This window comes from Stomoxys calcitrans, chromosome 1 (assembly GCF_963082655.1).
Source record: "Stomoxys calcitrans chromosome 1, idStoCalc2.1, whole genome shotgun sequence".
Classification (NCBI taxonomy): Eukaryota; Metazoa; Arthropoda; class Insecta; order Diptera; family Muscidae; genus Stomoxys; species Stomoxys calcitrans.
Window position 1 is genome coordinate 271,242,566 of NC_081552.1, and position 24,244 is coordinate 271,266,809.

General features: G+C 37.9%; 1 protein-coding gene across 5 annotated transcripts in view; it reads right to left on the bottom strand.

The window, feature by feature from the left end:
- The window catches only part of LOC106095848 (myb-like protein F), a 210,084-nt gene that overhangs the window by 44,039 nt on the left and 141,801 nt on the right, over nucleotides 1-24,244 (bottom strand). For all 5 annotated transcript variants that reach the window (XM_013263252.2, XM_059362756.1, XM_059362753.1 and 2 more), the window contains 4 exons: nucleotides 20,661-20,760; nucleotides 20,578-20,593; nucleotides 17,704-17,783; nucleotides 298-442 (listed from right to left, as the gene is read on the bottom strand). In XM_013263252.2, the coding sequence (XP_013118706.2) occupies nucleotides 298-442; nucleotides 17,704-17,783; nucleotides 20,578-20,593; nucleotides 20,661-20,756 (337 nt within the window). In that variant the 5' untranslated portion in view covers nucleotides 20,757-20,760. The remainder of the gene's footprint in view (nucleotides 1-297; nucleotides 443-17,703; nucleotides 17,784-20,577; nucleotides 20,594-20,660; nucleotides 20,761-24,244) is intronic.

Genomic DNA, 24,244 nt, shown 5'->3' on the forward strand with positions numbered 1-24,244 from the left:
ATTAGTCTTCGGTGAATAGTATATAAGAATAGATCCGTTGGAACTAAACGCAATTTTTCTAGTTTTGCTTATTTTATATCTCTATACAGCCGATAGTGAAATCATTGGTTGTGTTTATACCTGCTAGCTTGAATTCCGGGCACATTGCGATTTAAATTTGCCAAAAGTATGAAAATTGTTCCTTGAGTGTTCATTTGTTTGCCCTACAGCTCTCGAATGGGCTAGCCAGTGTTTTGTGTTTGGTAAGTCAAGTGCGCTATATTTGTATATGGACAAATTAGAACTGTAATCACTTACCATCGGCTGTGGGATTCTCACATAGCCACATTTTACAGCAATGACCGGGCACTTCCACCAAGCGTGGAGATCTGCATGATATTGTATCCTCCGGCGCCGGAAGCTGCTCTTTCGGACATAGGGATGAGCAGGCATGACGTCCATTCTAAAAATGCAAAATGAAATGGTGTGTTAAAATTGGGCAGCTTGCAGGCGGAAAGCTTTGCACCGAAGTAATAGCAAAATTCATTCCATCTTTCCCCAACCCCACCACCCGCCCCTGTGAATGCATAGGGTCGGCTATGAGTCAAATTAAATGGAAACAAACGTTCCGTATTATTTGATGCCAAAACTTGTTGTGGGCAAGGGAAGCTACAGCCGCTATAACCACAACTTGGGACAATGCAGAATTATTTCAAGTTTCATTTTCTATTTGTCTTTGTCCTCCTAAAGCTACTTCTCTTCCACTCTCTTTCCCTGTTCCATGCAAACGTACGATGCGCTCCAGTGAGTTTTACATTTTTTTGCAGTCCTTATTACGAATGTGTGGATATATCCTTTGTTTGGTAACCACTTCCTTATAAATCAACAACTGGTCACAAGTTTAGGTAAACATGAGTATGCAATGGCCAAACTCATTTCGCATGCTTTTCCAAAGCTATCCTACCACTTCCACTCTTTTGGAAATTCAGCATTTCTGTTTCACTGTTTTTTCTATCAGGAAAACTCATTTTGAAAATTGAAATGAAAAGTCTATGTACATATGCTGTGAAAATGCTAATGACCACAGACGCCTATGTCCATGCATCCAGAGACCCCTAGGCAATTGATGGCCTTGGATAAAGATTTATCGGAAATAAGGAGAAATGATTTTATGGTCGCACTGTTGGAAAAATGATCAGAAAAGTGTCTTGCGTAAGTTAATTAATCATAAGTACAGTATTAGGGTTGGTACTATGTTCGCTTATCGCGAAATTTTTCGATAATACCTTTATTAGAAAATAGCCTTTGAAGCAATACCACATGCTGAGTAGAGTAGGTCATTCCCCGCCATAAGTTATAAAACAGTTTTCTTAAAAGTTTTACGTTAACATTGAGACTTTATGAAGTGTTTCGATAAAGTGATCACGAAAACCATGTATTTTAGCCAACTGTGAAAACCGAACACTAAAACAGATCGTTTTATACAGTGTTAAACGTTGCGAAAATAAATAATCCGTTATTCAGTCACTACCACATAGTAATGACTGGTGCTAATTAGTATGTGGTAGTGACTGAATAACGGATTAATTATTTTCGCAACGTTTAACACTGTATAAAACGTTCTGTTTTAGTTGTATGATGCCGTTAACCTCACAGTCCGATGAAACTGTATGATTGTAGTTTTTTGTGACAACAAATGAATAAATTAAGTGATTTTGATTGTGTTGTTAATGATTTTAGTTAGCCTCTACGACGCCAACTATAGAAAAGGCTTAATTTTTCGATTTCCGATTTCTCGAAAAGGAGTTTGTACGTATGGTTGTCCTGATTTCGCTTTATTTTATTAATACACAGAAAAAATTAAAATCTCGGTTTACTTAAGAACTTTGTATTAACCGTACCAAACTAATAAACAAATATGTTGGAAAATTGTTTATTCTTTCAAAAATACATAAATATCTATATAGATTTCATTGGATAACCCTTGGTCTTTAAGTTTAAGCAATGTTGCGTGGACACTATGTAGATAAGAAAAATTTAAGTCAACTTTTTCAACAAGGATTGTCTTTTGTTTTATGGCTGAAGGAAGCATGTGGCTTCTAACATAGTTTACTGGTGGTTGGAATATTAGCAAAGGAACACAATTGTCTCTGGTACCGTCTCTGCAAAGTGTTTAATGAAGAAAATATTTTTATTTTGAAACATGAAAACGAATACCAACCTCTCAACATTTCTCATATATATCTTGAAGTCTTGATCCACATGAAGAGGTGTTGTAAGGTGGTTACGTTTCTGTCAATCATTATCAAGAGACCTTATTTATGCATTAAAAATAACAACACAACATTACATACATTATTAAGTATTCCTAAATACTTAATTTCATTGCTGCAATGTTCTCCATTTTCGGGCATGTTTCGCACGCATTCAACTCCTCCATTTATGTTTTTTTTTTGTTTTGCCCTCCTCATATTTATATTTTAAATATGATTTAAAATTATTGAACTTTTTACATTTTACACTCATTAGTTGTTATCCTAGCTCAATTTATTTATTTAACCATGTGTTTTCTTGGATAACGTCAGGGATGCACAAACTGAAACATGTTTGTGTGGAAGAGAAGCAAGAGTCAAAGAGTACACAAAATTGCAAATTTTGCCCATATGAACATTGCACTAAGGAATAGGGGCAGACTTCTCACATATCAATGAGTGCAGTCCTATTGAAGTTTAAGCTCAATGATAACGGGCCTCCTTTTTAAAGCCGAGTCCGAGCGGCGTGCCGCAGTGCGACACCTCTTTGGAGAGAAGTTTTACATGGCTAAGTACCTCACAAATGTTGCCAGCATTAGGAGGGGAAAACCACCCAACCCAGGCGTTCAGCGTCATATGCGGACATGCTAACTTTAATTTTGAAAAAAAAATCTCAGATATCTGGTCAAATCCCGACAATATAGGAGACAATATAGAATCAAAAGTAGAACGAATAAAAACGTTTTAAGTTCGGCCGTTCTGAACTTTGGATACCTACCACCATGGATATATATTTAGTATCCTATGATATTATAACTCCACGACTATATCCACATTTATATCTAAATAGGGGATGGTCTGGATCATATTTTATTCTGATCCCTAGAACTCCTATACAAGTAACAGTTTCAGCGAAATCAAGCAATACATCAAATTTAATACCCTTAATTGCAACATCAGTCTATGTGGCAGCTATATCTAAATATTGTCAGATCTGGATCATGTTTTGGTCGGATGACGGGGGCTTAATACAAGTCACTGTGTCCAGCGAAATCGGATGATAAATGTGTCTTTTACGGGATTTATACACTATGTCGGCAGATCAGTGTATACATGACAGCTATATCTAAATATCGTCTGATGGGAATCATATCTGGGTCGGATGTCGGAAGGCGTAAAATAATGCACTATTTCAAATTGCAGCGGAATCGGATAATAAATAAAGCTTTTATGGGCTTCAAACCCTTAACCGGCAGTTCGGTCAATATGACAGCTATATCCAAATATGGTCCGATTAGGCCCATTCAAGAACTCAACTGCGTGCAGCAGAAAGACGTACCAAATTTCAGCTCAATATCTCAATTTTTGAAGGCTGTAGCGTAGAGATGGATTTCTACCGGGTACATATTGGGTAAATACCCAATTAATACTTTTGGGTATTTATAATTTTGCAGGTATCTTTGGTATAGAAACATTTTCCAAAAAATTTTTGATGATTTCTTGTTCTTTGTATATAAACCTGAACTTGTGATCTCATAAAATCGGATTTAAGTTAGATGTACCGGGTAGATATTGGGTTAATACCCAATAAATACTTTTGGGTATTTATTTGGGTATTTATAATTTTGCAGATATCTTGGGTATAAAAACACTTTCCAAACAATTTTTGATGATTTCGTATTCTTTGTGTATAAACCTGATCTTCTGATCCCATAAAATCGGATTTTAGTTACATATGGCCGCTATATAGACCGATCTCCAGACTTAAAGTCTTGAGGCAATAAATTGGTAATTTTTCATCCGATTTCAATGAAATTTGGCACAATGAGTTCTGGTAAAGCCCTTCCCATGTCTGTGCAGTGCTGTTCAGATCGAACTATATTTGGATATAGCTGCCCTATAGAGCGACCGCCCGATCTCCCGATATAGGGTATTGAGGGCATAAATGATCCGTTTATTACCGGAATTCGATGAGTGTGTTCTGGTAGACCCTTACCCATTCCTGTCAAATGTGGTCCAGATCGGACCATATTTTGATATAGCTGCCATATAGACCGATCTTCCGATATAGTGTAATGAGCCTATTATTGAAGCATTTTTCATCCTATTTCGATGAAATTTAGCACAGAAAGTTCTGGTACCCCTCTAAACCTTGTTGTTGAATATCGTCCAGATCGAATCATTTTTGGATATAGCTGCCATATAGACCGATCTTCCGATATAGTGTAATGAGCCTATTATTGAAGCATTTTTCAACCTATTTCGATGAAATTTAGCACAGAAAGTTCTGGTACCCCTCTAAACCATGTTGTTGAATATCGTCCAGATCGAATCATATTTGGATATGGCTGCCATATAGACCGATCTCCTAATATAGAGTATTGAGCCCATAAAAAGAGCATTTTTAGTCCGCTATAATTGAAACTTATTTCAGAATTACCGTGTCGATTTTACAATTGCAATTGTTGGGCTTATAAAATATTTCCTGTGTGGTTATAGTTGTTATATGTTGATAAATGGGATATAGTTGTTAATGGTTGATTAAGGGATGAGTGCAGAGACTTTGAAACAATAATAACTCAAAGTTTTCCGTTCCATGTCGTACGAGTTCCTTGCGCCCTCACATATAAACGATTGAGAATTTTACAATTCTCCCATATGATATGAGTAATTAGATTTCCTTTGTTTTTGATATGTTTTTCATGCGGTTTTCCAACAAGAGGTGTTATTTGGAATCACCCAGTTTTTCGGGGCTATATCTAAATCTGAACCGACTATTAAACAGACCGTTTGAAAATTGTTGTTACTACTATGTATGGGTGCCACATCCACATCTGAATCGATTTTGATGAAATCTCGCACATATGTTAAGATCAGTAACAAAACAATCCGTGCCAAATTTTGTGTAGATCGGTTACAAATTGTGTTTATTACAGCCTTATAAGTTTAAATCGGCCGATACATATATATTGGAGCTATATCCAAATCTGAACCGATTTTGATGAAATCTAGCAGATCATATTAAGATCAGTAACAAAACAATCTGTGCCAAATTTAGTGCAGATCCGTTGAAAATTTTAGCTACTACTGCTATTTAAGTACAAATCGGGCAATACATATATATGGGAACTATATCTAAATCTGAACCAATTTTGATGAAATTTTCCAGATATGTTAAGATCGGTAACAAAACAATTGGTGCCAAATTTTTTGCTGATCGGTTGAAAATTTTCCTTACAGCGGCAATTTAAGTGCAAATGGGGCGATACGTATATATGAGAGCTATATCTAAATCTGAACCGAATTTTATCAAAATCAATAGCGTTCGTCCTTGGGCCAAAAAAGTGATATGTGCAAAATTTCGTCATGATTGGACAACAAATACGACCTGCACTTTGATTACCAAAATACATGGGCTCACAGACGGACACGGCTAAATCGAAACAGAAAGTGATTTTGCGTCGATCGATATACTTATCAATGTGTCTAGCTCTTCTCCTTCTTAGCGTTGCAAACAAATACACAAAACCATGATACCCTGTACCACAGTGGCGGTGTAGGGTATACAAATGGAACGATGCACTCTTCAAAAACGTTATCGAGAGGTGATTCATGACTTTTTTGCTCAGAGTTGGATGGTTTACTACGTTTACTTTCAACAAGACGATATCATTGTTTTTTTTTATCGGAAAAATTTCTGGGTTTCGTTACCTCTACAAGTGGGCACCGAAATCTTGTGTTTTAACTTCTTGCGACCTCTTCCTTTGGGGCCACATGAAAGATAAGGTGTATCCCAGCGTCGATTCAAGACCAATAAGTATGGTTGTGGTGGCCATTTGGCTAATGATCTTTTCCATTATTAATGGCATGCCTTCCTCTTTATTATGAAATAGACGTCCGATCATTTTTCTCAAAAATGGCAATTGTCTTTAAATACAAATATCTGGTACCGAAATCCTATTGAACATGAATATTCCTTTAAGGAACAGGGGATACTTTTCTCATATCATTGAGTGCAGTTCTATGAGCGTTACGCTCAATTAAAAGGGTCCTCTTTTGTATGCCGTATCCGAACGGCGTTCCGCATAACAACACCACTTGGTAGAGTTGTTTTGACATGGCAGGATACTTCATAAATTTAGCCAGCATTATTGAGGGGATAATCATCGCTGAAAGTGTTTGCGATGTTCCCGCCGGGACTTGAACCCAGACATTCGGCGTCACACGCTAACCTCTGTGCCGCGCTGGCCTCCAAAATAGGCAACACTGGGACCTAAACCCGAATTTTATCATAAAAAACCAGAAGATCAATATTGATATTCGACCTACATACCAAAAGAACAAAAACCCACCACATATGAAACGAATCATTGGTTTCGTCCTGTAATCAACCACGAATCAAGTCTTTACCGAAACCTTACTAGTAATTGTATATATTTTTCCCTGTGTAGTTCATTGTTGCTTGACTTCAAATACAAAATCTCTTCTCATGCAGTCCGTTGGAATTGGAATAGATTTTTGAATTGATTAAATAAATCGGGGAACGGTGAGGCAATCGGTTTGTCTGGCCTCTACATAAGCATCAGCTATGGAGCTGCTGCGCCTGATGAAAGGAATGCAAGAAATTCCTTAAAAAAAGGATCGTTTAATAAAAAAATCCATTAATCTTAATTGCAATGTTGGCAATACGTAAAGTGCTATAAAAAAGGATCCCAATAGAAAATTGAATGCAAGACTCTGCGATAGATTCGGCATTCGATGATGTAGATATGTGTAAAGAGATTCCTTTTATGTGTATGCTGCATCCCAACAAACCAAAGTATTCGAGGGCATGATAATTCGCAACCAAGAGACTATAAGAGACTTTTTTTGACGCACCCCAAGTATTGAAGGGAAAATGGAAACGAGCTGCCTATGACCACATTCCGCGAAATTAAGAACTATTGGATTTTGTAACAACACGATGAACTATGCAAATGATGCAGCGACCATTGGAACTTTTCCACCTTTGAAAGATAGCAAACATTTGTTCATCACGCACTACACGCAAAAAAAACAATAAACGAACTTTTCGAAAAGTAAACTCCTTTTATGAAAAACATTTGCACTGGGGTTACGATAAAATTGCAAAAACCCATGAAGAATACAAAGGATGGGTTAATGGGGCAAAATATGCTTTGAAGAAATTCTTGATGACTCAAGCCATAACCGAAGTGACTTTAACATCAAAATGTAGCAAATTCACGACTAACGTTGAATGGCGAAGGGAAATGTTGCAAAGTATGTAAAATTATTAATATATATACTTTATATAATAGAATTTCGCTCGAGTCACTTTTTTGGTCCAAGAACGAATGCTATTGATTTTGAACAAAATCGGAATATATTTAGATATAGCTCCCATATATAGCTCCAAAATGTTGCGTTAGGTGATTAATTTTACGTCCCAATATGTGTGCAAAATTCCATTAAAATCTTTTCAGGTAAAGATATATCTGCCGTGTATATCAAAAATCCGATATGGCCTTTTAAGGCAGTACAAGCCACAATATAGGTCCTACCTGTCTGTGGAAATCACGATAGCGTCTTAACGCATAAAGCAATTCGCTTGACATTTTTCACAAATACTTCTTGTCGATCCTATCGATATAGGTCGTAAGGATTGTAAATGGGCTTCATCCGTTAATTGTTACATATAGCACATATAAACCGATCTCCCGAGTTGAATTCTTATCAGATTCGGTTTCTTTTATGAACTCCAACATTCTTGTATTCAAGTATAGTCTGAATCAGTTCATAACCTGATACAGCTCTCATGTCAACCGTAGATCGGATTGTACTTCTTGAGCCCCTGGAGGACTCAATTCTTATCGGACTTGACTGAAGTTTTGCATAATGTTTCCTCTTATAATCTCCATCATCCAATCCAAGTATGGTCTGACTCCGTCTCTTTCCTATTTTTGCCTCCATATGAATCGATCATCCGATTTCGGACCTTAAACTTTTACCGGAGGCAGTTCCTAACCAAACTCATACATCGCTGTATAATCGAGACGACGATAGGAAACCTGGAAGGAATGGAAGAGGTTTACGAATGGATACCTGGGACGACACTTGAGGTCCAGTGCAAGGCACTGCTGCCGGCGACACGGTCTTAGTATTGCCATCTGGATGATCATGTTACATGGATGGATCATAGCTTGAGGACGGAGTGGGCCTGGGGGTCTACATTGCGTACCCAGGGACTGAGATCTGTTTAAGACAGCCTAATCATAATACGGTCCTGCAGGCAGAGAAGACCAGGCTATTACTGAAAGTAAGTGAAAAGGAGGTCAGTATAACTTCTGGTATCATAACGGGACTCATAGGACTACGAGCTCACTTTTGTAAAATCGGTGCGGCAAGTGATAGCATGTGTAGGGCATGCGGGGAAGATGAAGAAACGTTAGAGCATTTCCTATGTCATTGCCGGTCATTCGCGGCTAAAAGCTACCGGTACTTAGGTGAGGACACAATATCAGACATGAACCAACTTAGGGGCGTGGCATGGAAAACAATTAAAAATTTTTAAACCCTCCACCCTAGGATGGGGTATACTAATTGCATTCATCATTCTGTTTGTAACACCTCGAAATATGCGTCTGAGACCCCATAAGAAGTCGATCTAGCCATGTTCGTCCGTCTGTCTGTCTGTCGAAAGCACGCTAACTTTCGAAGGAGTAAGTATAGGCACCTGAAATATTGCACATATACTTTTTATTAGTGTAGGTCGGTTGGGATTGTAAATGGGCCAAATCAGTCCATTTTTTGATATAGCTGTCATATATACCGTTCTTGGGTCTTGAGCCTCTAGATGGCCCAAATCTCGTCCGATTTGACTGAATTTCAAATCCCGTCCGAATTGACTGAATTTTGCATATGGTGTTTTGGTATCACTTTCAACAACTGCGCTAAGTATGGTTTAAATCGGTTCATAATCTGGTATAGCTGTTATATTAACAGATCTTGGATCATGACTTCTTGAGCCAATAGAGCGCGCAATTCTTATCCGATTTGAATGAAATTTTGCACGAAGTATTTTGTTATGATATCCGACAACGGTGCCAAGTATGGTTCAAATCGGTCCATAACCTGATATAGCTGTCATATAAACCCATCTGGGGACTTGACTTCTTGAGCTTCTAGAGGGCGCAATTTCTATCCGATTTGGCTGAAATTTTGCATGACGTATTTTATTAAGACTTTCAACAACTGTGCCAAATTAGGTTCAAATCGGTTCATACCCTGAATCCTGTACGACGGATCCTCTCATGTCCATCAAAATATGTGTTTATTATGATCTGAATCGGTCTAAAGCATGATACAGCTCCCATATAAATCGATCTCTCTATTTTACATCTTAAGCCTCGAAAGGGCGCACTTTTTATTCGAATTGGCTGACATTTTACACAGGTCTCCAACATATAATTTAATTGTTGCCCGAACCGGACCATATCTTGATATCGCTCTATTGGCAGAGCAAATCTTTTCTTTTGTCCTTTTTTTTGCCTAAGAAGAGATGCCGGGAAAAGAACTCGACAAATGCGATCCATGGTGGAGGGTATATAAGATTCGGCCCGGCCGAACTTAGCAAGTTTGTACTTGTTTTTGCTTCACAAATTGACCCACCCTAGTTTATGTAGCTGTGTACAAACAATTCCTGTTTGATTTCCGAACTTCCATAACTATCGGTTTTTATGGGACTATATCAAGACTTACTTCGGACAATGTCCAACTTCGAGCTAAACTAGCCCAACAACAAAACATAAACTGTGTTAATGCGATGTCTTGTAAATGGTGAAAAGTGCGAAGAAATACTAAAAACACAAATGGTTGGTTTATTGTGTTGGACAATATTACCTTTTGAACAATTAGATTAGTTTATTATACATCGTCTTTTGAACGGCCTAGGATTGAAACTAATATCAAACAGCTCCTGCTTTGGTTTTTCGAAGATGGTTTGATTGAATATCGGCAAATTTTTCTGTAAATGTTTACTCTGGTATGAACACGTACAGCCCACCTTCAAATATCCATGTTTGCGCAAACTATTTAAACTTGCAGTTTAAATAGGTTGCAGTAACCTATGATCCTTTATATAGGTCATACAGTCATATATTGTTATTGTTCTTGTTTTTGTAAAAAGTAAATGTCCTTTAATGATGCAAGTACTTTGTGCTTTCTTTAAGTTCTTGCATTATGTACTGCACAAAAAATAAACTCAAAGGAAAGTTTATCAAACAGATCAAAGGAGTATTGTAAGACCTTTTGCGAAAAGCTTTCCAATTATTTGCTGGGTACAAAGATGCCAATTTAAGAAATACGTAGTCGCTCACAAACACGCACTCAGTCTTATTGGGTAAACAACCTTCTCAAATGCATCCACATTATCATCGTACGAGTATAGAAAGCAAATCTTCGTCGCATGCTCATCCGTGTGAATTCACCCGTATTCGACTGCAATCGGATAAATGCAAGCAACTGGCTCTGTGGACATTGGGGAGAGGATTCTTTTTCGATGAAACGAAGCCCTACATAGTAACTGTTGGAAATTTACTACGCATAAATAGCCTCACAACAAAAAGGCTGATGCGTTAGTTTTGATAATGTAAGTTAGGTTAAAAAGGGGGATTCTTCGGCATTTGACTTCTTGACCCCTAGAGGACGCTATTTTTATCCGACTGGGCTGACATTTAGCACAATAACCTCCGCAATTATCTTCAACATCCATGTCAAGTATGGCCCGAATCGGTTGTATGACGTAATATAGCGCCCATATAAATTGACGTCTTGAGTATTGGAGGGCAAAAATATTGGGCTCAAGAAGTAAATCCCGGGATCGGTTTATATGGGGGCTATATCAGTTTATAGATCGATTCGGAACATACTTGGCACATACATTGGTATTGAAACAGAAGTCTTTGTGCGGAATTTCAAATTGATTGAAAATTAATGCATTTAAAGGGTCAAGTAGTCAAAACCGGTGATCGGTTTATATGGGGGCTATATCCAAAGCATAGCCGATATAGCCCATTTGCAATCCCCAATGACCTATATCAAAAGGGGAAAACAACCAAAAAGAAAAATTTGCCCATCAACATTCCATTAATAATCGTGGGCAAACTTCTCACATATCAGCGATTTCTGTCCGATTCAAGTTTAAGCTCAGTGATAAGAATCCTCCAGAACGACATAGGCGACATGACAGTCTGTTCGTTCTAGGCGCAAACGACGGTGCAGCTCCTTCTGCCGTTCTTGATAACATCTAAAAAGAACAAAATTATGTAGTTATACTGCTTTTTAACATTCCTATCCGATTTGGCTGAAATTTTACATGAGGTGTTTTGTAATGACTTCTAACAACTGTGCCAAATATGGTACAAATCGGTCCATAACCTGATATAGCTGCCATATAAACCGATCTTGGATCTTGACTTCTTCAGCCTGATACAGCTCCCCTATAAACTGATCCACCTATTTTACTTTTTGAGCCCCTAAAAGGCCAAATTCTTATTCAATTTCGCCGAAATTTTACACATAGACTTCTACTGTGGTCTCCAAAAATTAATTGCATAGCAATTCTTTTTTTTTTATCCATTGTTTGTCTAAAAAGGGATACCGGGAAAGAACTCGACAAATGCGATCAATGGTGGAGGGTATACAAGATTCGGCCCGGCCGAACTTACCACGCTTTTACTTGTTTGAATTGTTTTGCCTTTACATCCAATGCTTCCATTGCGTTTCGTATCCTTGGATATGAAGTTATGCGGCTGTTCAGCGCTCGATCTTCTATGTTTGGTAGAACCAATTGTTCTGTCAGCATCAGTAGGAATGACCGTCGTCTTTCACTTCTTTTTATTGGCTTCATCTCGTTGCATGAAATAAATGCAGCTAATACAGCGCTTGTATGCATATGTGCCAAGCATTGTATCAACGCCTGCTTTGTGGGCATTGTAATCCCAAATAGTAAACGGCTTCTTCTTTTCAGTTCGCATGTCCACACCGCAAGTATAATGTTGCTTTGTGCTTCTTGGGCACATATGACCATAGTGCTATATCGTCTTCGTTGAAGCCGAACAATGTGCTGTTGACAGGACGCCTATGATTTTTTTGGAATTCCCGAGGCTCACATGTCTTAATCGAACGCATTGCTTCAGAAATATGTGGTTATCTTCCTAATCAAAGTACGTATCAAATCCAAAGTTGTAAAAAAATTGTCGGAGAGTTATTCTAATATCTCTCCGAAAGGCAATTTCCCAGAGCAAATCATACCTTTGACAGGATAAAATGATTTTGAATCGCACAACCTCCATATTTTTATACCGTACTTGGCAGGCTACGATGAAATGTATTGTGTGAAGCGAATGCGTCCTCTCTATGGAAATAACTGCCCATCACGGTCACTGCATCATGCGGAGTGTAGGCTGCTGCCAAATAAGACTGCAACATTTGCAAAATATCATCAATAGCCGCAGTTTTGCTGTTGCTTAGTTCCATTGTCGAATCTAAGTCATTGTTTTATGCATTTCATACGATCTAATGATAATGCAGCTTTATATATTGGACAGCGCGTTGCGCCTCGCAACTCTTCAAGAGGTTCACTATTCGACTTAGTGAGTCCAGCATACAAAATGATAGCCAAAAAAGCATCGAACTCTTTCAAAGTGATTAGTTTCCATTCCTTTGTTTGTTAAATTTGCCAAATTCCATGCAGCGTTCACTTCCCTGCCTTTCTGATTTGATTCGCGAATTATGATGTACGCCATGTCTTCGGTGATGAGCGAGCGGAATATGGTAAAGGGATCATATGTGGTTCCTAATGGTCCCGGAAAACAAGCCAAAATACAGTGCAGCGATTTATTGAAATTTCAGTACAAGTTTTCCAGCGGACTGTTTCACATGTTCCCCATTTTATCTCAATAGAAACTTAACTATTGGTCGGACCGACTATTAAACGATTCTAGATAAAAATTCCTTGGCATACATTTGGGGGTCCGGTATACTTCCCATGGATCATCAAGTAGTAATTTGAGTTTGAAAATGAGAAATGGACTCCAGGGATCTTCTCACCCGCCGCAGAAGGTCCCTGGGGCATGCAATTTTATGATATGACATATCTAAATGAGAAACAAAACACGATTTCCATATACGAAATATCGACAAATAATAAATAAGCTAGTATTTAAAAACAGCAAAATTGAATTGAATTGAACAGTCTACTATAAAAATAATAACATTTTATTTTTTTATTCTAAATTTTTTTAGAATTTAATTTTTTGATTGAAACTACTTGATTACTACTTTGTCCGGATTCGGAGTCGAGATAATTCTTTCGACTCCGACTATGACTTCGAGCAAAATTGCTCCACTCTGACTCCAACTCCGCAGCCCTGCTTATGACACGAAATAAAGCATAAAATTCCTTGTTCTAAAACTAAATGCAAGTAGTCAATTGACAGGCTTCAACAGATGAGACAGTTGAAAAATACGTACCACCCCAATGAGCAAAAGCGATATACATACAAAGTATCCCTACTGCAAACTGAAACCCGTTATGCGAACACTTGCAACGAGACGCATGGCATTATGTCATTTCTTCATCGGAGAAAACTGTTTTTTTGTTTACTTTCTGAATTTTTTGTTTCTTCTATTTTATTCGTGGCTTGGAAGGAGGAGGGGATGGGGAAAATGTAATTCAGAATATAGGTAAGAGAAAAGGCAGTATTTGTGAAATTCTCTAATAGGATTTTTACTATGTAAAAGGTCGAGGTAGGGGTTTGAAGTACATTCGCAAGCATACGAGTAGAAACATTTTGGCACATTTCATTCAACTATAAAATGGAGATTCCTAAAATCGTATTTTATTTGTCCGTTAGGGCGAAGATAATTTTTCTAATGATGTGATTCGAGATGAGCTTAATCGAAAATTTTATGCAATGGAACCATGAAAGCCACAGGAGGGAGATACACCACACCAACCACGATTTGACGCTTTTCGTCCCTTGTTAAGGGGAGGTCAGCTTATTGGTCAGTCCTCTTTTAAGAACATAGAAGTTCTCCTTCCCCCACTGAGAGAAATTATTCTGCTAGTATCACTGCAAACATTATCTGCTGATATTAAATTAAAAATGTTCAACTTCTGAAAGAGAGCGTTTTTGCGTACAGGTAGATTGTGTTAATGCGTCCGCCAACATGAAAAAGTTGGTCCCAAAAACCCATGTCCAAACTAAAATGTTTGTAGACGACATGGAAGTGAGAGCAGAGAAAGACATGTTGAGGCTTTCGATGAAAACGAATTTTCCACGGGATACAAGGGAGGGACAAGGGACTCCCGGAGACACCGAAATTTATGGTAAAGTAAGCCTTGAAAAGCTGCAAACCGTTTAAGTCACCCGGACCTGATGGAATATTTCCGGCGTTACTACAAAAGGAGGCCAACTATCTGGCGCCCCATCTGGCCCGGCGAGGTAAGTTATGCGACACCAAGGATCTACAGACCTTTAAGCCTTACGTCCTTTCTACTCAAAACAATGGAACGTATTGTGGATACCATGATACGAAGTAGGACATCCAGGTAACTTCTCAAACACTAACATCATGCCCATGGCTACACCTAGGGGTCTCAATGTTAACCCAGAAAGATTGAAAATTTGACGCACCACGCTTCCTCAATAGAAAGATTTCGATATCTGAAAAGGTAAAATACCTAGAAGTGATATTTGGCTGGAAACTGAATTGGAAGTGTCACATTGAGGAGAAGGCTTACGTAAGACGAGCCGTAGGCTCGAAATGAAGCCTGAATTCGAGGATAGTCCACTGGCTCTACAGGAGCATGATTAGATCAATACTTTCTTATGCCTTAGTAGTTTGATGAACTACGATGGTGAAAAAATGCAACGTAAGGATAAGACGACAGGTTCAGAGAACATGTTGTCTTGGCATAGATAGAGTGATGAGGGCCACGCCCAATAAGTCACTGGAGACCATTCTAGATAACCAACACATAGACATACAGATAGGCTATGAGACTTAAGGCGATGGCAGAATGGATAGAGGATAGTAGCAGGTCATAGCATCGCGGTGATACGAAACCTGGAAGAATGGAAGGAAGAGGTTTCCGACCGAATACCTGAGACGACACTTGAGTTGGATTAGGATGGATCAAAGCTACAGGATATAGTGGGCCTAGGGGTCTACATTGAGAACTCAGGGAATGTCAGCTTATTTACATTGGGTTTAGTTAACGCGAGGACGTCGAGTGTGAACATCTTTGTCGGTAGTGAACTGGCAATCAGGGCAATAAAAACAAGAACTGTAAGTTCACGAACAGTCTTGGAGTGTACGAAACAGTAATCTCCTCCCACTCTTTGAGAATGGCACGATCCGCCACGATTAGGTGCCAGACCGGGGTAAGGGGGAATAAAAGAGCAGGCAATTTGATAAATTTGATTAACCCGAGCCTGTCGGGTCGACGCAGTCCAATCAAAGGGTGTGGGCGACGAACGCATGTAACACTGTGGAACAGCGAAATGGCCGGTAGGACGAGAAGACGAGGCTTTTAGTGAAAGAAAAGGAGAAGGAAGTTAATATAGCTTTCGGTATCATAAGGGGACATATAGGACTACGAGCTCACTTATGCAAAATCGGTGTGGCAAGTGGAAGCACGTGTAGGGCAATGTGAGGAAGATGATGAGATGTTGGAGCATTTTCTATGTCATTGCTCATCATTCACGGCTAACAGACACCGGTACTTAGGTGGGGACACAATACCAGACATGAATCATCTTAGGTATATGTCCATAATGACATGGGGCCGATGAATATCCGCCCCCTTTTTCAACCCAGCCTTAACATGAGAAAAGTTTTTTTCTATCTGAAAACAGCAGAAAATATTTGATGCTTTAGCAAAAACTAATGCGCCAAAAATTTTTGATGTTTTTACTAACAAATTTCTCTGAGTGTTTTGCACTTGTCGTGTAGAGCTGACAAAATATCGCTGGCTCTATCGATATCTGAATATCGATCCATTGTCTAAATATCGATACTATCGGCAAAGTTAACATTTTACAAAATTGAACAAAAATAAACCTTCCGAGAGTGAATGTATCTTATTAGATACGTTGTGCCTATAGAGGGCGCAATTTCCGATGATTTCTCTCATGAAACCCAACTGACTTCATAATATGGTTTAAAAGTCTTCTAACCAAAGACTAAACGCGTCCCATAGTGGTTGGTGTGTGTTGCTACCTTTGGCTTTCCTTTTCCATTTCCATTTTCGATCATTCAGCTCGTCTCGAAAGAGAAACAAACAAAACTTGTAAAATTTAATGATCTCGCTAAACAATTGCCGATTTTGGAGTGAAGATCAGCGAGAAGCATTGCAAGAGTTACCAATGCATCCAGAAAATGTCTCACTTTGGTGCGGTTTATGGACTGGTGGCATCATTGGACCGTACTTCTTCAAAGATGGATCGAATCGTAACGCTACTGTGAATGGTGAGCTCTACCGTGAGATGATATCCTACTTTTTTTTTGCCCAAAGTGCAAGAGCCTGGACTTGCATTACATGTGGTTTCAACACACAGCACTCGTAGCAATGGATTTATTGAGAGCCAAGTTCGGTTTGTATTTCACGTTCGGGACCGCTCAATTGGGGCGATTTAACGCCTTTAGACTTTTTTTTGTGGGGCTATGTTAAAGCTCATGTCTATCTCATACCCGCTTCAATTGACGCATTGGAAGAAAACATTGAAGCATTTATTCGATAGATTACTGGCCGAAACGTTGAAAAGAGTATGCCAAAATTGGACTATGCGGATGGATCATTTGAGGCGCAGTCGCGGTCAACATTTGCATGAAATAATTTTCAAACATTAATTTATATGGACTGTACTATCGATTCAAATAAAGATTTCATGCTTTTTTCTGAATTTTATGTGTTTTTTTTTTGAAAAACATTCCTATAGCTCTTAAAAAATCACCCTTTGTATAAATGAAGTGTTGCGCTTTGTTTGTATGTTACTTATAGATTAAACAACGGCTGAACCGATTTTCATGAAATTTCCACAGATGGTAGAGTTTGGTCCATTAATGGAAATAGGGTACTCAATGGGACAATATGGGATTCATATGAAGGGAATTTAAGAGAAGAGCACGAACTTGATATAACAATTTGACCCAAGCGTAGGGGTGGCCGTCCCGAACCCAAAAAACCACCCAAAAAATAAATGATTACCGATTGAAGCAATATGGGTATCAAAAGAAAGCTAATTGGAAGTAGAGTACGAAGCTTAAAAAAATTTTGTGTCAATTCCCGAGTTAAATACGAATATAAATTATTTTCACCATGTCAAAAGAGGTGTAGCGAAGATCACCGAGCCAACTAGTCTATGATAAACGAAAACAATACCAGTTAAAGATTTGGTGTACTTACCTCACAGACGCACTGGGTCCTGCAGTCCAATTTAAATGTTTCTCCATGGGCGTACGTCGTATTGGCCACATTGCAGTTGGCTTCAATGTCGTAAAAATGTTAGTTGGCGAAGTAGCAAATTGGCATGTAATAAAAAAAAAACCCATAATAGAATAAATTAAAAAAATGTAGTATTTTATAATTTACAAAAACACACACACACACACGGAATAAAAAAAATCGAATTTAAAAGAGAAAAGCACTGAATAATAGCAAAAAATTGGAAAAATTTTAAATTCAAGTTTATTTGGCAGGACATGTTAATCTCGGCGCCACGTTGCTCTTCACGACCTAGTCGACTATAAAGATAGTTCTCTTCCTATCAAGCAATATACAATGGTAGCATTTCTGGACATTGAAGGTTCTTACAATAATGTAAAACCCACGCACAGTGGGAGAAAATAGAAAAAAAAAATTTTTAAAATATGCCGTGTGAGAACGGATGAAATTTTTCGTATTTTACAATTTGCGAAGCTATTTGTAGGTCGATTTTATTTTTTTTGCATGATTTGGATTCGTAAGAAACAAGCGCAACATTTGGTCTACATCTGTATTTTTCTTAGAATTCTTTCAATTGAATTTTCGTATAATGGGCTTCCGAAAGTGATTTAGGCGTAAATCCGTGTTAGACAGAAGAAGTTTCTTTCAGTTGTAGATACTAGTTACCTACGGTGACAACTGTCTCCTTGGAAGGACAGAATGTTTCATTTACTAAAAGCGCAAAATACCTGAGTGCTTTGCTGGAGAGGACATTGAATTTCAAATCAAATATTTTGGAAAGGCAACTCTTGCTCTATATATGCCAGTAGGAGAGCCATTGGCCAAATTTTGGGAGTTTAAACCGCTTGTTATGTATTGGATATATCATACCTATAATGCTATATAGTGAAGTGGTGGAATGGCTAAGATATTGGGTTGCCCAAAAAGTAATTGCGGATTTTTTAAAAGAAAGTAAATGCATTTTTAATAAAACTTAGAATGAACTTTAATCAAATATACTTTTTTTACACTTTTTTTCTAAAGCAAGCTAAAAGTAACAGCTGATAACTGACAGAAGAAAGAATGCAATTACAGAGTCACAAGCTGTGAACAAATTTGTCAACGCCGACTATATGACTATATGTCAGCTGATAACTGGCAGAAGAAAGAATGCAATTACAGGGTCACAAGCTGTGAAAAAATTTGTCAACGCCGACTATATGAAAAATCAGCAAATCCTTTTTGATAAACCCAATATAATGTCATAACTACGATTGCCATAAATGTCTTTTTAGACAGCCAGGCAGCCATTAAATCTCTGGGGAACATATTTCTGAATTGAAAAACCGCTCTCGACTGTCGCAGATCTTTCAACGAGATAGCTGAACAGTTTAAAATTCTCTTGTTCTGGGTGCCGGGCCACAGAGATATCCCAGGGAATTGTATAATAGGCGTGATTACTGGACTAGGAACCAAGAGCTTTGGTGCCACTATTAGAAATCGCAATATGGTATTACATATTATGTAGACTTACTCCGATTACCCCTAATGCTTCGACCTCTTCTTCCACTCTTTCCCTGCGATTATTTTTTCATTTTGACCTTGCTTTTTGAACAACAAACGGACTCGAATGACCGAAATAAAAGCGAAAAACTATTAGTGGCATTCATTCATTATTGAGGGCATTACATCGATATATAAAACTATAAGTTTGTGGCTTTTTTTCTGGTAAAACGCAGAATAAGATAATTGCTGCCGAATGCTATCGTGGCACTGGGTTCTTTCTAATTTGATTTTCGAGTTCGGTGTTGAGTGACTTTAATTCTTTATATAGACCTTTGTCGGAAATAAGAGTTCCTTGGTGGTTTATCATTTTTCATAAACTTCTAGACGTCACCTTCAGAATAAGTCTTTATATGATTTGTATAGAGAAGATAGCCACAGCCATTGGTTCTTCGTGTGGAGAACATGGCTTGCTCTATTTTCCATGAAGGGAGTTTGATTTTAATTTCTGTCATAGAAATGCTGCGAAATTACCAAAGTGTGTGTTGACAGACATGCTAACATTTGAGTTTACTTAAATTCATTGTTGTGGTCAGTTCCCATGGCCGCTCCTCCGTGGTTGGCAGTTGACCACATCTGTTACATGGTCCAATGCAAATAAAAGCCACAAAGGAAATGTGAAAATTCTATTTGTCAGTTTGATGAAAATGTTACAGCGTCACAAGATAATGGCATGGTTTGTCAACTGTATTGACTTTGTTAAAGAACTTCTTATGGGGACGACTACCCAGAGAGCATGACACATGATTTTTTACCTTTCTGTAGTATGCAACTGAATGATAGCTTCCACATACTGACATGGAAGATTCGATTGAAAGAGTGTTTGCCTTAAAATATCGTTCACATTTTCCCATAGATATGCAAAAGTTGTTACCAGTCTATTTTACTTTAAAATGTTTAATACGGCGTAGCGTTATTTCGCCCAACACGACAAATGCCACAAAATTTTCATTCTACCGATTTGAAACTTGGTACGTGGAGCCCCCATAAAAATCGATGCCTCTTTTTCACTACATAAGGCTTCAAAAGAAGTCAATCATTCTCTGGTTTGATATCTTCAAACTAATACAGATATAAACTGAGCTCATATATGTACATTTTTAGCATCCGTTCCGCCGTAGTGATGAGTGTTCTGCATTAGCAGGCAAATTTTACAGGAAATGCTGAGTTTAGGAATTAAACATGAAAGTTTTAACAGTCAGTTATTGTATATAGACCCTAATTGGTTAACTTTTAGTAAGCTTTCGTATCCGATTTTCACCACATATATTATCTTTACTTTTATGTATTTACCTGGACTTGCAGATATCTGAAAGAGATGGAATACGAAAAAATAGTTGAGACTTGTAGGTAGATAAAACGCTCAGGGAACTCACCTTCGTTACTCTAAAGTCGAGAGACAAATTTGCTCCAACACGTTCCAATTGTGTTAGTAGAAGTACTCCTACTACAGGCACTATAAATATATGCATTTTTCTGAAAAAAAAAAAAACAAAAAAAATAGTTATAAATTTATTTCAAGATTTCATTTACACCCGAAGAAGGAAAAAATCTAGATTCGCTGAGTATTGCGAGCAAAAATCCTTAACCTTAGTTTAGTTGGTGAGTAAATAATCGATTGTAATCAAGAGCTTACGCTTTTCTCTTATGTTTGAGGCCTGACTTCTCGGGTTAAAGGATCAAAAACTTAACTCCGAACATTCCATTAAGAGATATAGTTGTAGTTGTTGTTGCCAATAAAACCCTCAAGTTTAATTTAACTTTTTAGCAACACTGGCTCACGGACCTTTCCTGTTTTGTTTCACTGTCAAACGTCTTCAGTTTGGTCTATAGTTTAATCATGAATCGTCTTACAAACGAACAACGTTTGCAAATTATTGAATTTTATTATCGAAATGCATGCTCTTTTAGGAAAGTTCATCGCGCGCTTCTTCCATTGAGCGACGAAGCTTATTTTTGGCTCAATGGATGAGAATTGTCGATTTTGGATTGAAGATCAGCCAGAAACATTGCAAGAGCTCTCAATGCATCTAGAAAAAGTCACAGTTTGGTGCGGTTTATGGACTGGTGGCATCATTGGACCGTACTTCTTCAAACATAATGCGAATTGTAATGTAACTGTGAATGGTAAGCGCCACCGTAAGATGATATCCAACTTTTTTTTACCCAAAATGCAAGAGCTTGACTTGCATGACATGTGGTTTCAACAAGACGTGCCACATGTCACACAGCATGCGTATGTATTGAAAGGCGAGTTCAGTGAAAAGTCGGTACAAATTGTCTGGGTAGCGCGGAGCCGGAAATTCTTTTATGAAAAAACAAATCATGACTATCACATTGAACAGAATTTCTATGAAATAATATTTAATATAACGGACTTCTTTCTCGAAATGTTACGTAGGAACCCCGAGCATTGACGGTTTTATTTGGTGAGTATCAGACTTTGCAACACACTTTTGAATAAAAAAAATCAAGTTTATCTAATTTTACCATAAATTCAATCGTTCAAAAAAGTAATGCCAATTATTTTTTTTAAATAGTTTATACCATTGCATCCAATTACAAATGATGCATTGATTGTTTTACTCAAATTAAATTGGAGCTGTTTCTAATTATTCTTATTTTGTGAGCACAATAGGCCCTGGCTGTCCTAAACATGCTTGCCGCAATGAGGTTCGCATGGTAGCTGGTGTTATAGGCTCAACGCCACCTCCGACATATAGTTTGAGCGACAAATATTTAATTAAAGTTTCACCCCATAGCAGCAGTGGTTGAATGCCAAGATTGACAATGGTATCTGCTCTTCCCTAAAATCTTGGCGTGAATAACTGCGCAATTATTTCACTTGCCCCAGTTTTAATTGCAACACCCGCAAGGGCTTCGTTCTGCTTTCACGTTCTCCATTCAATTTTAATGACAACCATTTTCCAATGCACTCCCCAATTCAAAGGTAAAGTGGCGAGCGATAATCGTTGAAGGAGAGGGCGCGTGCACAGTGCAGGAGACAACGAGCGGTTAAACCATCATTACCGGATGTAATAGAAAATGTAAATAAGTGTATTTCCCATTTTGAAAATTCCATTTTCCATTTTGCACACAACAACTTACGCGCAGTGGATGACAACAGCAAGACAACGTCCCAACAAAGCAACGGAGATGTTTCATTAAAATGCAAATGCCACATCAGTCAGCAACAAAAACAAAGCACAAGCAACACCAACAACAGACGGAAGGATAAGCGCAACAACAACATTAACACATTGCACAACGAACGGCAAGCACAAAAACACCATAATTCCGAATCACATCGTAGGTGTATTTAACTGTTAATGTTTCTTTTGCGTATGTGAATGTGCATATATGTGAGACAGAGTCAGCGAGTGAGTGGGTGAGCTCGTAAGTAGGGTTGCCGCTGAGAAAAAAAATTGTTATCAAAAAATTTCAAAAAACCTACCTAAATTATTAATTTCTTAAAAATCGGTACATATGACTTTCTTAAAAGTCGGTATATGTGACTACCACAACGCGTTATGTGCTATTATCACTACCATGTGGTACTGGAAGTGAATTAAACTCGTTTTTGTAAAAACAGTTCGAATGACATAGATGGTCTGAGCAAATTTGTTGCTTCCTAATATGTATATCTGGATGTCGACATAGAAGAAAATTACCATAGAATCTTCAAGTGGAAAATCGACCAAAAATTCTGCACGTGTATAACGAAATCCCTTTTAAAGCACCTCTCAAATAGCGAAAAATTGCGTGCAGCGTTCAACCAAGGATATGCCATTTTAAAGCTACTAAAGATACAATTCATTCATAACTCCCCCAATTTATAATTCACAGAAGCGACTAAACCAAGCATAGTCTATGCTATTCTACATTACTTCCACAGATGTAGGAAAAGAAGAAAATTTGTCACTTTGGAAGTACATAAAATGCTTTTCTTCTAGAATAACTTCCGAAATTCAAAACCGATTTATTGTGTGAGAGGCTTTCATGGGAGTTTAATGTTCCCAATTGCGCAATGGTGCTATAGAGTATACATAAACAAATGCTGGCTGGGCCCGATCGTATATACCCTCAATTTGACCTACGCACGGTTTTTCTCGAGGCAGGCAAGTTAAGTCACAATGAAATACTTCTTGCAAATTTCAGCTAGTCGTTGTTAGAAAACAAAAAAATGACTACATGCTACAGCGTTATGTTTGACATGTTGTTGTTGTTGGGCTACAACAACAACCACATGTTAAAAGATATTGTGAGCAAAATGTTCAAGCATTTCGGATAATAATTGAGCCCCTCCCAAAGGCTCAATAATCAAATCGTGAGTACGGTTTATGTGGGAGCTATATGTAAGCATGGGCCGATTGCCCCATTGCAATCCCAACCGAAAAAAATGGAAATTTTCGAGATGCTATCTTTACTCCAATGTTCCTTATGTTTATAAGGAACATTTTCGAGAGATTATAAACGAAATGGCGAATTTTATGGAGGGGGTAAAACGAGATAATCACTCTATTCTGATGTGATTGGAAATCGGGTACCCATGCAAATGATAGATAAATCTCATATGGAATTTGATCTATTGACAAGAAAATGATTTTGCGTCAAATCACGTACGACAAACAAATTAATTAAGGGGTAATTCCCTGTAGGACATAGAAGAGTTTGCTATAAATCTAAAATATATTAGGAAATTTCATCAATTCTTGTTGGAAAACAAGTAAAAAGGCGTTAAGTTCGGCCGGGCCGAATTTTGGATATCATCAAAATTCGGTGAAAATTTCATACCATATGTCCCATATCAGTTATATCAAAATAGGTTCCGATTTGGACCAAATACTAATAAGTATACTAGCTAAATCTTAAAATAAACCGATCTGAACTATATACGACACGGATGTCGAAGAGTCTAATGTAAGACACTGTGTCAAACTTCAGTGAAATCGGATTATAA